The sequence below is a fragment of the Astatotilapia calliptera genome, chromosome 20, assembly GCF_964374335.1.
Source record: "Astatotilapia calliptera chromosome 20, fAstCal68.1, whole genome shotgun sequence".
Classification (NCBI taxonomy): Eukaryota; Metazoa; Chordata; class Actinopteri; order Cichliformes; family Cichlidae; genus Astatotilapia; species Astatotilapia calliptera.
Window position 1 is genome coordinate 6,802,070 of NC_137441.1, and position 12,834 is coordinate 6,814,903.

General features: G+C 39.2%; 1 protein-coding gene across 4 annotated transcripts in view; it reads right to left on the minus strand.

The window, feature by feature from the left end:
- Window positions 1-12,834, minus strand: part of LOC113013209 (uncharacterized) — a 52,831-nt gene that overhangs the window by 9,503 nt on the left and 30,494 nt on the right. The window contains exons 12-16 of one of the 4 annotated variants that reach the window (XM_026153930.2): window positions 10,503-10,655; window positions 6,270-6,399; window positions 6,118-6,150; window positions 5,621-5,718; window positions 2,643-2,726 (exon numbers count right to left, since the gene is read on the minus strand). In XM_026153930.2, the coding sequence (XP_026009715.2) occupies window positions 2,643-2,726; window positions 5,621-5,718; window positions 6,118-6,150; window positions 6,270-6,399; window positions 10,503-10,655 (498 nt within the window). Of the gene's footprint in view, window positions 1-1,952; window positions 2,727-5,620; window positions 5,719-6,117; window positions 6,151-6,269; window positions 6,400-10,502; window positions 10,656-12,834 lie in introns of those variants that run through there. The other 3 variants (XM_080295056.1, XR_013904147.1, XM_080295057.1) reach the window with 3 other exon arrangements.

Below are 12,834 nucleotides of genomic sequence, written 5' to 3' on the forward strand. Positions count from 1 at the left end.
ATTGAATATTATATTGAAAAAATATTGAAAAAATTATATTTTCTTACCAGAGTTGAAGGCTGCCCTGGAAATTGCTACGATCTTGAATTTTTAATTGAGATTTTTTAAAAGGGCACTCAAAAAAGAGCATTTGTGTCAATTGTGGTATTTGTATCAGGTTGTAAAAGATTTCTCTGTAATGTTAAGCTAACTGCTGCCCTGCAGGGTCTTCACTGCGCTTTGCTCTTATATAAAAGTGTGATAGTATTTGCATCCTCACACACACGGAGCAGAGCATACAAAAGACATGACATGATATTAATCAAGTTGACAGCAACTTATTACAGTAATTACAAAAAGAAATTCCTGCCAGGTGTTAACCCTGATGTAATATAATGAAAGACAGGGAGCAGCCAATTGGCAAAGCCAAGTGCCTTTCAATATTTGCCTACTCACTGACCACTGTTTGCAGTCAGACTACTGCAAATGATTTGCTACCTCTCCTTCAGCTGCTAACTGTTCACACAATACAACATAGAACTGAAAAAGTATAGATCCATCTACTTATTTTCTCTGATCTGGTGATACTGGGGTGACCGTGGTTCAGGGGGTTGAGAAGCTCATCTGTAACCGGAAGGTTGCCGGTTTGATCCCCAGCTCTCTCTGTCCTGGTTGTTGTGTCCTTGGGCAAGACACTTTACCCTACTGGCTGTCATTCTGTCCCAGGGCAGCTGTGGCTACAACTGTGGTTTGCCTGCACCAGTGTGTGAATGTGAGAGTGAACGAGTAGTGGAATTGTAAAGCGCTTTGGTTGCCTAGAAAAGTGCTATATAAATGCAATCCATTGTTATAAATACTGGATTATTGCGGTGTTTTATGTTGTAAGTATCTTCAAAACCTGCACAACAAAGGTGCTGCTTTCACTGTCCAGCCTGTTCAGACACTGTGTTAGTGATCACAGCAAAACGGCTGTTTGACAAATGTGAGGACTCAGAAGGAAAATGAAGGAGAAACAATATCTGCCTGGCTGGAGCTTCAAAGAGTCTGTGCCAGACAAAATCAGCCAGACTCAACGGCTTCAGCCAGACGAGTTGTTTGTTTCCAAACTTTGTGCTAAGCTACATCAACAAATTGCTGTCTGTTGCTTCATATTTACCATACAACAACATGAACGTGGTATTAGTCTTCTCATCTTGCTCTGACGCAGCAACATGTTAAACCACTCCTTTGCTTTTAAAAGAAATTACATGTAAAACACACTAAATGATCCCTTGTTTCCATTTCTTATAAAATCTACACCAAACACAAAGGAATCGATGCAGATGATTCTTTTAAAGGATTTAGAGAAATGCTGAATGGCACCTTTGTTTACTTGTGAACAAATATTTTGAGTGCACAGGAATCTAATTGTTTCTCTAGTATAACAAAATTTCCTACCGGGCCTAAAGCTCACAGCTCATGCTGTCATATCTCAGCTCTCAAATACAGCAGGAAGGGTAAGTGGACTCTATGATGATGGATTGTCCATAGAGATATGAGAAAGGTGAGAAAATAGGCACTGCTTTTGTATTGATTGTTTTTGGTGGGTGACTCCTTAAAAAAAGACATAGCCCCTGTTAAGATGTCAAAAGTGGGATTGAGCTCTGAAAACCTAATTTAACCAGGCTAGTAAGCAAAGAAAAGGTTCTCTTTTATGGACAATGTGATGAAAGAATACACAGGGACCAGTGCTTCCACTAAATCTGATGATATGTGTGACAGAGGTGTTCGCTTTATGGTCGATCTCACCATGCGACCAGAGCTTTTAAGGCAGGTGCATTTCTCATTAAAGAACATCACCGTTTCCAGAGTCCAGTCCACACAAAAGAGCCCTTAAATCATAAAAGGTTCACGTACGAATGGATGTATTGTACATTCAGATATACGTATAAATGAGATGTCATCAAAATACAAAGAGTCACAAAGCAGTATGAAGCTCAAAAACTATGTTAAATTTATGGTACGCCCCTTAAGGTCTAACAAATGACTCAAAAAAAAAACTACATGAGAATCCCACCAGGGGTGCTCCAACATCTCGTCATTTTTCATCATTTGTAGAGCATCCTAAATCAACGTGACATTGCACATTAAGGGTCGGGATGAACTTGTCTTTCACACTTTCTGCCTGCAGGAAACCAATGTTCACTAATCCTCCTAAAATTATCCAATGAAGGAGGTATAACACTCCAAAACAGCAAATCAGCTGTGGTGGGTTTTAAACGACGTTGAGATCATTGTTATAAGGTATAAATCACATACATTATATGCGCTTGTGGAAGCCCTCAAGGACACGCGGTGCAAACAAAGTAACCTTGTGGATTCTTGAAATAATGTACTCTCCCAGTGTAGCATGGGGAAGATGAGATGACAAATAACTGAAGAGGGCCATCTAGACATTACTGGGACAGGGGACCATCTGTCTTTTTTCTTTTTTTCTTTTTGTGTCCCGTTTGGATCTTTAGCCATCAGAATTGTTGTCTTAAGGCCAAGAAAGATGCCAAGCGGATTTATTTTACCAAGTGGATCATCATGGCCTTGCCATATTGGTCCATTTGATTGACCTTTATTATAATCAACCATCTGTCTTTGACGCTGAGATATTGAAATAATAATTCAAGGATTACCAGTATGTCAGAGTAGAGTTTCTTCATCTCCTCGCATGTCTTCGTCAGGGCCGAAAGATCTGCGTTATATTTCTCAATCGCCATCTAGGATATAAGGAAAAGCACAAGAACCTCCTGGTAAGTTTGTCAGTCTTCACGCTAACCATTTAATTAGAAATATTCTGCTTATAAAAGGAGGAAACTAAAGATCTGCTACCTGGATTTTTTTTAAAGGATAATTGTACTGTTAATCAATGGCATATAGGTACATAATATATAAAAATAGATGAGTTGATTCATTAAAGGTGGATTTTCTTGTCTTTATTCATGGAACTCACTACAGTCAGAGTTAAAAAATTTATCTTTATGTCATGATAATCCTCAGTGTAGCCCCTTAATTTGAAGAGCAGACGAGTGAGACTTCTGTAGTCACAGCCAAGTCGAGAACAGAAAAACTGGCTCTACCATTGTAACAGCGCGTATATGTGTGCATGAATGACAGAGCATTAGAAAAAGCATAAGAGGCTGGCTTTAAAGAGACACATTTAGGGTGTCCAGGTGTCCCACTTTATGTGCGACTGCACTCCAGCACATGGCAAGATACAAAAGTCTGTTTTCTATTCACTGGCTGTGAAGAAAGTATGCTGTTATTATGGGTCAAGTGCAGCTTAACCTGCCACATCCTTTCGCTGTCAACATTAAGTCTCAATAAGGTAACATGTTATACAGATTTCAGTGGAATGTGATGGGAACTACCGCAAATAAGGAATGCAGCAAAATAAAATCTGGGAAAATACTTTGGTAAGTGCAGAAGGCAATTTACAGAGATATGTTTTCCTTTTTTTGCCAGAGTTGTTTATAACTTTTGCATGGCGGAAGAATGTGACTTACAGGTCAAAATCCAGGTGGCTCAAAATGAGATGTGCACGTATATGGATCCATCCCCTCTTAAACTCAAAGATTAGATTAGACAGAACCGGAGCTGAAATAGCTCCGGTTCTGTCTAGTAACTGTCAACAGTTTTGACAGTTAGTGGAACAGAAAAAGAATGAGACAGACGAATTTAAGAGGACTATCCAGGTTTGCTGAGAAAGTGACATTCAAATAAAAACATGTTCTTCAAGTCCTAAAGGCCAAAATTGTAAACTGCATAATGGTCTTTATTTTACTGCATCTCTGCATTAGTGATGTGTCCTGTATTGTCCCACACAAACATATTTAATCCATTTCCACAAATGCACTACAGCCCTGAACCTTTAGACACTGGCCAAATGTGGTGCACATGTCAGTGCAAATATCCCACATGGACAGATGGGGCTTTAAGCTGCCAGTTCTCTGCTTCAAAGCCTGTGTGATTTCTGCATGTGCTGATGTGAGAACAGCACAGATATTAGTTAAGTGGATTCAGAGCTGGTGAATGAGTGTCCCGTGTACTGCCTCTTGTGCGCTTTACTCAGGCAGCACCCTCTTCTAAACAAACAGAGCATTTATAGCAGGGAGAACATGGCTGGTGCAAACTGTCTCCTGCTGTGGTCTACATGTGAGAAAGGACTGGTTTCATTTGTTCATGTGAAAAACAGCTTTCCTTTGTGAGGATCTAGTCACTCCATGCACGTTTGAGTTTCCAACCTGGAGTTGAAACTGCTGTCTTCGTAGTCTTTATAACTTCGATTGCAATAATTATATTGATTTTAAAAATGCTTTTAAATATGGTCAATCTTTTAATTTTGTTTATTTTCTGAAGAACCACATTTGTAAGGAAACGGTGGAGTTAAAATGTATATACAATGTTACTACCTGATTTAATTTAATGATAAATTTAACCTGAGGAAAAAAACAGTAATTTTTACCAGAAACATTGACTGAGGGAGAAAATTGAAATGAAAAGATTCATAATAACATTGCTTTAGCAGAGCAGTGAACAGAAATTTAACAACATGTTATTGTTTGCAAAAGTTTACAACTCGGTTTTCGTCAGGGTCTTTCTGTGTATTTTTCTAACTTATAATGTTTGACAGAAGGTCAAGTCCACTGCGACATGATTGAAGCACCCAGCAATACTTAGATATTTTTTTTATCCATTTGCAGAAATGATTCAGTCAGAACTGTTGAAAAGATTTCCTAAACATCTCCCACACTTTTCTCAACCCATTCTGATGACATTATGCAAATGAATTATTTTCTCACATAAAGCATTCTTCTTGTAGGATGAACACACACATTTGTGCAGGCGTCTTCTCTTCCATCACTGCTCCAACCTCAGCAGCAAAGCTAAATAAGTAAAAAGACTTTCTTTTGAGCTGCATTGTTTGCCTGATATGAAAAATCCTCATTGGGTGGTTTTAGTTACGTCCTTAGCCTTGGTAAATACCCCGGTAAGCTGAATAATTATGATGTTGCCAAAGTTTGTGTTACTGCAAACAGTTTGCAGTCGGCTTACTAAATATTTTCTAAATGTTTACTAAATTTTGAAGGACAAGAACAATTTATGTCTGAAATTTCACGTATAAGCAGTTTGCCATGATAATGGGACATGCGAGGCATTTACACACATGACCTGTAGGCTGGAACCAGCCCGTGAAAGAATCTGAGCTGGGCTACAGGATGGCTTTGCAAGATTAAGAAACAAAACAGGAGGAGCATAATCATTTTTACTTTTGACTATATTGTGCAGCAGATAGCCTTGGATTGCAAGTCAACAATCGATCATATCGTCCAAAATGATCAATTTCACCCAAGCCTTACATCTGATTCACAGATTTCTTACTGCTAAAAGCAATATCCATGCCCTGCAAAACCACAAAACGTAAGATAATAAGCCAGCAAACTTGAGTACTTTGCTTTCTTTGCAGAATTGAACTCTGCTTCTTTACAGTAACAGAAAGTTTATTGTTTTTAGTTTTGTTTGGACGATATGTGGCCTAAAACTTTAAATGACTGACAGCCATATTTTAAATGATTATTTAATCTTTATGTATGCAAAATGTTTTCTACTTTACCTTCAGGTCTTTGAAGAAGTTTGGATTCTGAGCTGCTATATTTTTCTTCTTGGACATTTTTCTATACTGAGTGATTTTCTTTAGTTCATTCTTCAGGACTGAAGAAAAGAAACACACACACACACACACACGTCTTGGTTACCGTCCATGATATTTGAGCACCGAAGTAAATAGCTGCTTTAAATCAGGTGCTGTCTCCTGTGTGATCTCGTGGAGTGCAGTATTTGTGGCTTGTGGCAAGTTTTTGTAAGTCATCATATAGACAATATATTGGATTGAGACCTTACACTCCCTAGACAATGAGATCATGGCGTTTCAACAAAGTATACTGAAGCTACAATCACAGAAGATGGAGTAAATGTTACGATCACACTTCCTCACAAATAACTTTGTTGGCACAAAAAAGGAGGGTCAGTATTACAGCAATCTCAGCAAATTTAACAGTCTTTGGACACAGTAGTAAAATGTGACACAGTAGTAAAATGTGATCTACTCACCATCTACTTCTGCGGTCAAGCCTTTGATGGAAGCTATCCAAGAAAGGGGGCAGCGAAACACAGAGAAAATACACGTTTCATTTAACAGACCTCAACTAAAAAGTGCCACGCAGATTTCTTTCAGGTTTGATCAAATCTTGTCTAGCAAATACCTCCAGGGACAGTTTCAAATTCTGCCAACTCCTGGGGAAAAGTGGCCAAGCACGGTTCATGCAACATAATCTGCTCCACAAGGGCATGAAGCAAGGTGAACTTCTTGTCTGTCCCACGGAGCTGGACGAGCTAGGGAAGGAGAAAACACAAATTGAGAAAGGGAAGAACAGAGCTGTGTCCCCTTGCCATGCAACATACTGATTCCAACATAAAGGACAACATGTACGTATGTTCTTTATATCCATGCCTGTGTGTGCTGATGCAAACACGCAGCTTTGTTACTCTAGGTCCAATGAAGAATTGGAGGATAATGCATAAAGTGTGTTTACACCCATGGGAGGTTTGTGTGTGTGTGTGTGAATTTACAGTCATTTCCCAAGGACACTTCTGGCTGTTTTAACATGTCTCTATACATACATTTGATCCACTTTTATCTGAAACTGTTTCAAGGTTATAATAATACACGACTGCAAGGAACAAAAATAAATAAATAAAAAGCTTTTTCAGCCATTTGTTCAACAAAAATGTCAATACATGTAATATTCTTCTGTGGAAAAGTAGGTGCCCCTTTGGCCTCAGAAGGAGAGCATTAACAGAAATAACTTCTTGTGAGCAATTTGCAGGTTTGTTCACCAGCCTTTGTTATCTAATTCTGAAATTTCTGACGACTCCTCCATGCTGACTTTATTCTGTTGCATGATGTTTGAGATGTTTTATCTTGCATGTACTGGGTGTTTCAAATTCCCCCACAACTTTTCAGTGGATTTCAGATCTGGGCTTTTTTTTCTAAGCAATTACACAACCCTCAGTTTCTTCTTTTTGAACCATTCCTAGGTGGATTTATTAGTGTGTTTTTGATCTCTTAAATTCTTGTTAAAAGCTCCACTTTGACTCTTGGACAGATGGCCTCAGATTATCCTTTGATATGATGCAGAGTTGTATCAATAACTGCAAGCTGCCCAGTCACGGACACAGTGAAATAACCCCAGTACGTAGTGTTTCCACCACCATCACTCACACTTGGTGTGATATTTCTGTGAGAACCTGTGTTTATTCTGCCCAAAGCATGTCTGCAATCCTATCTTTTATTTGTCTGTCCAGATCACATTATTCCAAAAGGCCCAGGGCCAGATGTATAAAACACTGTGTTGATTCAGGGTTAAAAAGTAGCACAAAGGCAGACACATGTATATTACAATATCTCTGTCTGATTTATAAAGCCGTGCAAATTCAATAATAGCAAGCATGCAGACAAGCCTATTTTACACTTTAACCATGGATATATGTAGACACTACGTCATCCATTGGATATAAAAACACCCATTTTTAGAATGTTGTAAAGTAAACAAAGGATTTAGAGCAAATGTGAAAAGGAAGGAAGGAAATATGTTTGCAGGTCTTGGAAATACGACTAACATCTTTATAAGCTTGGAGCAACAGTAACACACCAGCAACACCAGAGCAGCATTTCTTGCATGTGACAATCAAGCAGAGCTATTTATAGCACCAACATTCAAATTAATATTGCAAGCCCTAATAAAATTTGGAACACAGCTGGTTAAAGTTGGCTACTTTGTGGTTACAGTGGCAGGGTGTGTATCTGTAAAGAGAAAACTACAACTACAAAGTTTAATTCTGCCTGTCAACCTTATTTCTTATTTTCACTTCACGATATCAGTCTTGCTCCCCCCAAAAATTGTGTGGCTAAAATATCCGTGTGGTGTCCATATTTTCACAAAATATTATTCCTTTATTCCTGTTTGTGTTTATTCATCCGATTGCAGGTCTTTGCCAAACTGTAGCTTCACTTTTTTTTCCAGGCACATCTCCATTGTAAGTCAAAGTTGTGCATTCTCTAGGATATAGGGATTTGTAATAGAACATATGTACTCAGATGCCTGAATTAATTATATAAAATCTTTTACCCTGGTGTAACGATGCCATTTCAAACTCTGTTATGAAATACTTGTTTTAACAGGTTGTCACTTCTGTTTATGGGAATTATTTTGAATGGAGTTTAATAGTAGTAGTATGAATGAGGGTTACTAGCTATCTGTGACTACTTTGAAATTGTGCTGTTGGTATGAAATGGTAATGATGACTCTCGGATTTAAGCTACGCTACATTTGATGGTGCCGCATAATTGAAATTCAAGAACGACCTCTCTTATCCTGTGAAAGCAGCTCCCAATGATTTTTTTTCTATTTAGGTTATGTTGTTTACCAATTTAAGGCCAAGGCCAGCCTTTGAGGACTGCGTATACAAGACATGCACAAAGTATTGATGCTCACAAGTAAAAGAAAAAAGAACCAAAAAAAGATCTGAGATAACCTCGATGCATTTTTCTTGGAGGCAGTCAGCCATTAATTTGAAGAGAGTCTGTCTGAAACAGCAACAGTTTACTTTTCTCAATTAGACCTGGAAACACCTCTGAGGCAACACAAGGCCTCGGCTTCATTAAATGGAGCAGAGGACGTTTTACTTCTGTGCCAAGAGCATTGCCCCTTAAACATTCCCAGCAGAGAGACATAAACACAAAAGAGTGATTCAAACTAAATTTAAAAAAACACAAAGACAGTGTCGCAAACCCTAGACAAAAGCTGTGCATTCATCAGTTTAATCAACCTTAGAGGAATCATTTTGGAAAACAAACTTATTTGCTGTCTTTCCCGTGTTAGATGAAAAGATTGATGCCTTTCGCTAATCCGTCTGTTTATAGTTTAAAGCCACAGACAGTGCATATAGGATACAGGAACCAACATGGCACATGCTGGCTTGGAAAGTATTGCTTTAAAGCCTTGAGTGCTGCATTTTGGTTGTTGTCACTTTAGTTTTTATGAACCAAATGTAACTCTTTTTGAAGATAGTGTCAGGTGATTAGCCTATGCTAGTGCTCAAAAGCATGGTTTGCAAATGTATTCACTGTGATCCCATTGAAGTGGGATGCTAAAAATGAAAAGTGATAAACAGGCTTAAAACATACTTACCATTTGCCTTTTATATACTGTCCACTACCAGCCGACAGCTGGTACACTAGTCTGACATGATGAATCATATTTCTAACCATCAAGTAAATAATTACATTTTGGAGGCAGGTTTGGGCAAAGCTAGTAAGGCTGTTTCTACCATTTGATAAGGCCTCGGTCATGCAGGTCTAGACACTGGTCAGCAACCCCCCTGGCAATTTTTAGTTGCTGGGGAAAAGTATTCCCCAGCTGGTTGGCAAATAGTTGGAGAGTGTTTGCATACAAGCCATCACCTTCAGTGCCCACTGCTGGGGTCCATAGGAATCTCCTAGTGACTAAACGGTTCATTAGGATATTTTTGATATATTTTTCATGTGTAAATAGACCTCTCTGCTGAATCACACTTGATATTAATCTCTGGCTCTCTTCTACAGCATGTCCTTCATCCTGTCTTCTTTCTCTCACCCTCACTGGTCCCAGCAGATGGCCGCCCCTCCTTGAGCCTGGTTCTGCTGAAGGTTTCTTCCTGTTAAAAGGGAGTTTTTCCTTCCCACCCTTCCCACCAAAGTGCTTGCTCATAGGGGGTCATGTGATTGTTGGGGGGTTTTTTTTCTCTGTATGTATTATTGTAGGGTCTACCTTACAATATAAAGCGCCTTGTTGTCGTTGTGACTGTTGTTGTGATTTGGCGCTATATAAATAAAATTGAAGTGAATTGAATTTTGATGCAGTGCCATACACTTCTTTGCAATCAATTTCACACTAGGAACTCCCAACAATCTTCAGCAACCACCTACCAAATAGTCAAGGAATACTGTACACAGTTTCCCCCAATGATCAGCGGTTACCGGATTGTCACCGGCCAGTGACAGTTTAGGCCTGTGTGACTGAGGCCTGAGCTAACCAGCTCCTGCCATCTATTTACCAGATACATGTGATATCCAGTAAATTGTAGTTTTGATATTCTCATTTGAGTCTCTACATTTTTTTCAAGCCTTTTCATCCTGCTCCACTTCTTTTCATTTCTAAGACACTGAGCCACTAAAGGCGATATTTTGTGCAAAGTTTCATTCCTCCTGCGAAGCCATTCATCGACACAGTCACACAACTGTTAGAGTGAATATGTTCAAAGACCTGAGTAATCCAGAGCGACTGAGAGAAAAACTGAAAGATGCACAGAAGCCCTGCTGTGTATGTCAATGAGTAGTCTTATTAGCTCTGTGCTGCAACTCAATCAAAGGTCAGGCAACAGTGGTGGACTCGTACTTTAGTTAAGGAGGAGAGACGGAATCCCTTGGCCTTTTCCTTCCCGGCATTCTCATTGAGGTAATTGCCAATGGCGAGGAGGTACTCCAGCACGGAAACAAATGACCTGCAGTAGTACAGCTGCATGCACATTCTGATCTTCTGGTTAATCAGCTGGAAGACAAACACAAGGGCACAGAGCAAAGTCATTTGTTCTGAAATCCACCCATATACAGGCTCTCACATTCATTTTGCCACACAACAATAATGCAAAGTGGAATAAGGCCGAAGCTTGTTTAGAGGCTCTCTGTACTGACAAAGAGTCGAAAAAAACAACTCCAGGCTTTACAATTTTATACTCTAAACATAAACAGCCATCTCACTACACCTCATTTGACCTCATAAAATGAATAATCAGGACCTGGTTGTTTGGCAAGATTATTATTTGGTATGCAATTGTGTCAAGTACAAATATCCCCCTAGAATATCACACAATTTCTGTGTCTAACTATCTCTAAACAGATCCCGTTGAATATGCATATGCATTCATATTGAGAAAAAATTAAAGTGGAATTTAAGGTTTTGCCAGTGATGTATTAGAGGGAAAAAAGGAGCTGATGCTTTGGGAATTATAGTCCTTGACAAAGAGTTAGCTTCTCTAAATAAGCCCGTGCCAGCCAACAACATCCCCCACCATATGCTCCTGTTTTAAGAATAACTTCCCAAAATCTACCAGTGGGACAACCTCAGTTACAAGAGAAAAGAACGCAGAAAGCAGATATCCAGATATCCAGATATCCAGATACAGAACACATTATATAAACCTTCTTTGCACAGGACCATCTGTAACATGGAAAACTATTGTAGCTCCATGGCATAAAGACCAACTCATAGTGCACTGTAACCTGTTTTAAGAAGATTCTCTGATTTGATATACACTATTTATATTTACTATATTATTAACGTCAGTTAAAGATCTGAGATATTGATCTGGTTGGTTACGTAGCAGAGGGTACATCAATCCATTCAAATGGGACAAGCTTTGCTGTATCTCCTAGCACAGTGTCAAGAACATTAAGGAGCTGGAAAAAGGTTGTAGAAGGCCCTTAACCCATCAGAAGGACCTGTATATGCCCCTTTGTGCAAGGAGGAACAGGTTGAGCACTGCCAGAGCCTTACAAAATGACCTCCAGAAGGCCGGTGTTGTCTCTGACCAAACAATCAGAAACAGGCTTCATGGGGGTGGCCTGAGAGCCCAGCGTCTTCTTGTGAGCCCTGTGCTCAATGCCCGGATCTGTAGAGGCCAGATGCCTTTTGCCATAGAATTTCAGAATTGTAGAATTGACAGGTCCACATCTGGCACAATGTGGCAGACATGAAAGGGTGCGGAGAAGCTGTGGAGAATGCTATGCTGCTTGTAATATCATTCAGCAAGTCTGGTTTGGTGGTGGGTTGGTGATGGTCAGGGATAGCATTTCTACAGAGGGACACACGGACAGTTCAACTTAAGCCGCCAGGTTTCTGATCAGAGTGATGCCCCGGTCAAGGTCTAAGAGGAGATGCCCCAGGACATCATCCATCGTCTCATTAGAAGTATGTCTGAATGTTGTCAGACAAGCGTGAGGGCCGTACAAAATACTGAATATTATTGTGAGCTGCTGCAAAGAAATTTCAGCAAAACGGACAAGCCTGCCCATCCTTTTCTAACACATTACCCAGTTCATACCATACTAGATATCCAGTATGGTATTTTTTCCATTGAGATTTGATGTGTTTTCAATGTGTTACTTTAATTTTTTTGAGCAGTTTGATGTTCTAATCACTTTAAAGCCAGAAAAAAATATTTTTTTTAAAAAACATAGCCATGATATCACTGACAGAAGTGTTCATGAAAGTTGACATAAGAGTTGTTTACTTTTCCAAAGGAAAAAAACTATTGTTTTCTCATGTATTGTTTTCTTCTTTCTCTACAATTTTTGATCAAATAATGTAGCAAACAGCAGTGAGTGGAGGCTAGCCCCGCTGCATACTGTCTCCTTCATTGTGTGGGAGGTGGATGCTTCCCATTGAAAAGCTAAGGGAAGCAGCTGTGTGCTGTTATCTATTGGAGGTGGGGAAGTTAACTTCAAGTGCATTTTCCAAATCAACAACTTCTCATCCTTGAAAAGTAATGTAAAACCAGAAAATACAGTTTGAAAATAAAATTACTACAGCATAAGTCTCACATTTACAGTATCCTCATAAGTTGCTAGACATTTACACTTTTTTAACCCTGTACATCACCACAAGGGATTTTAAATCAAGCAATCGAGATGTGATGTGCAAAGTGCAGACTTTCAACTTTAAGTCGAGA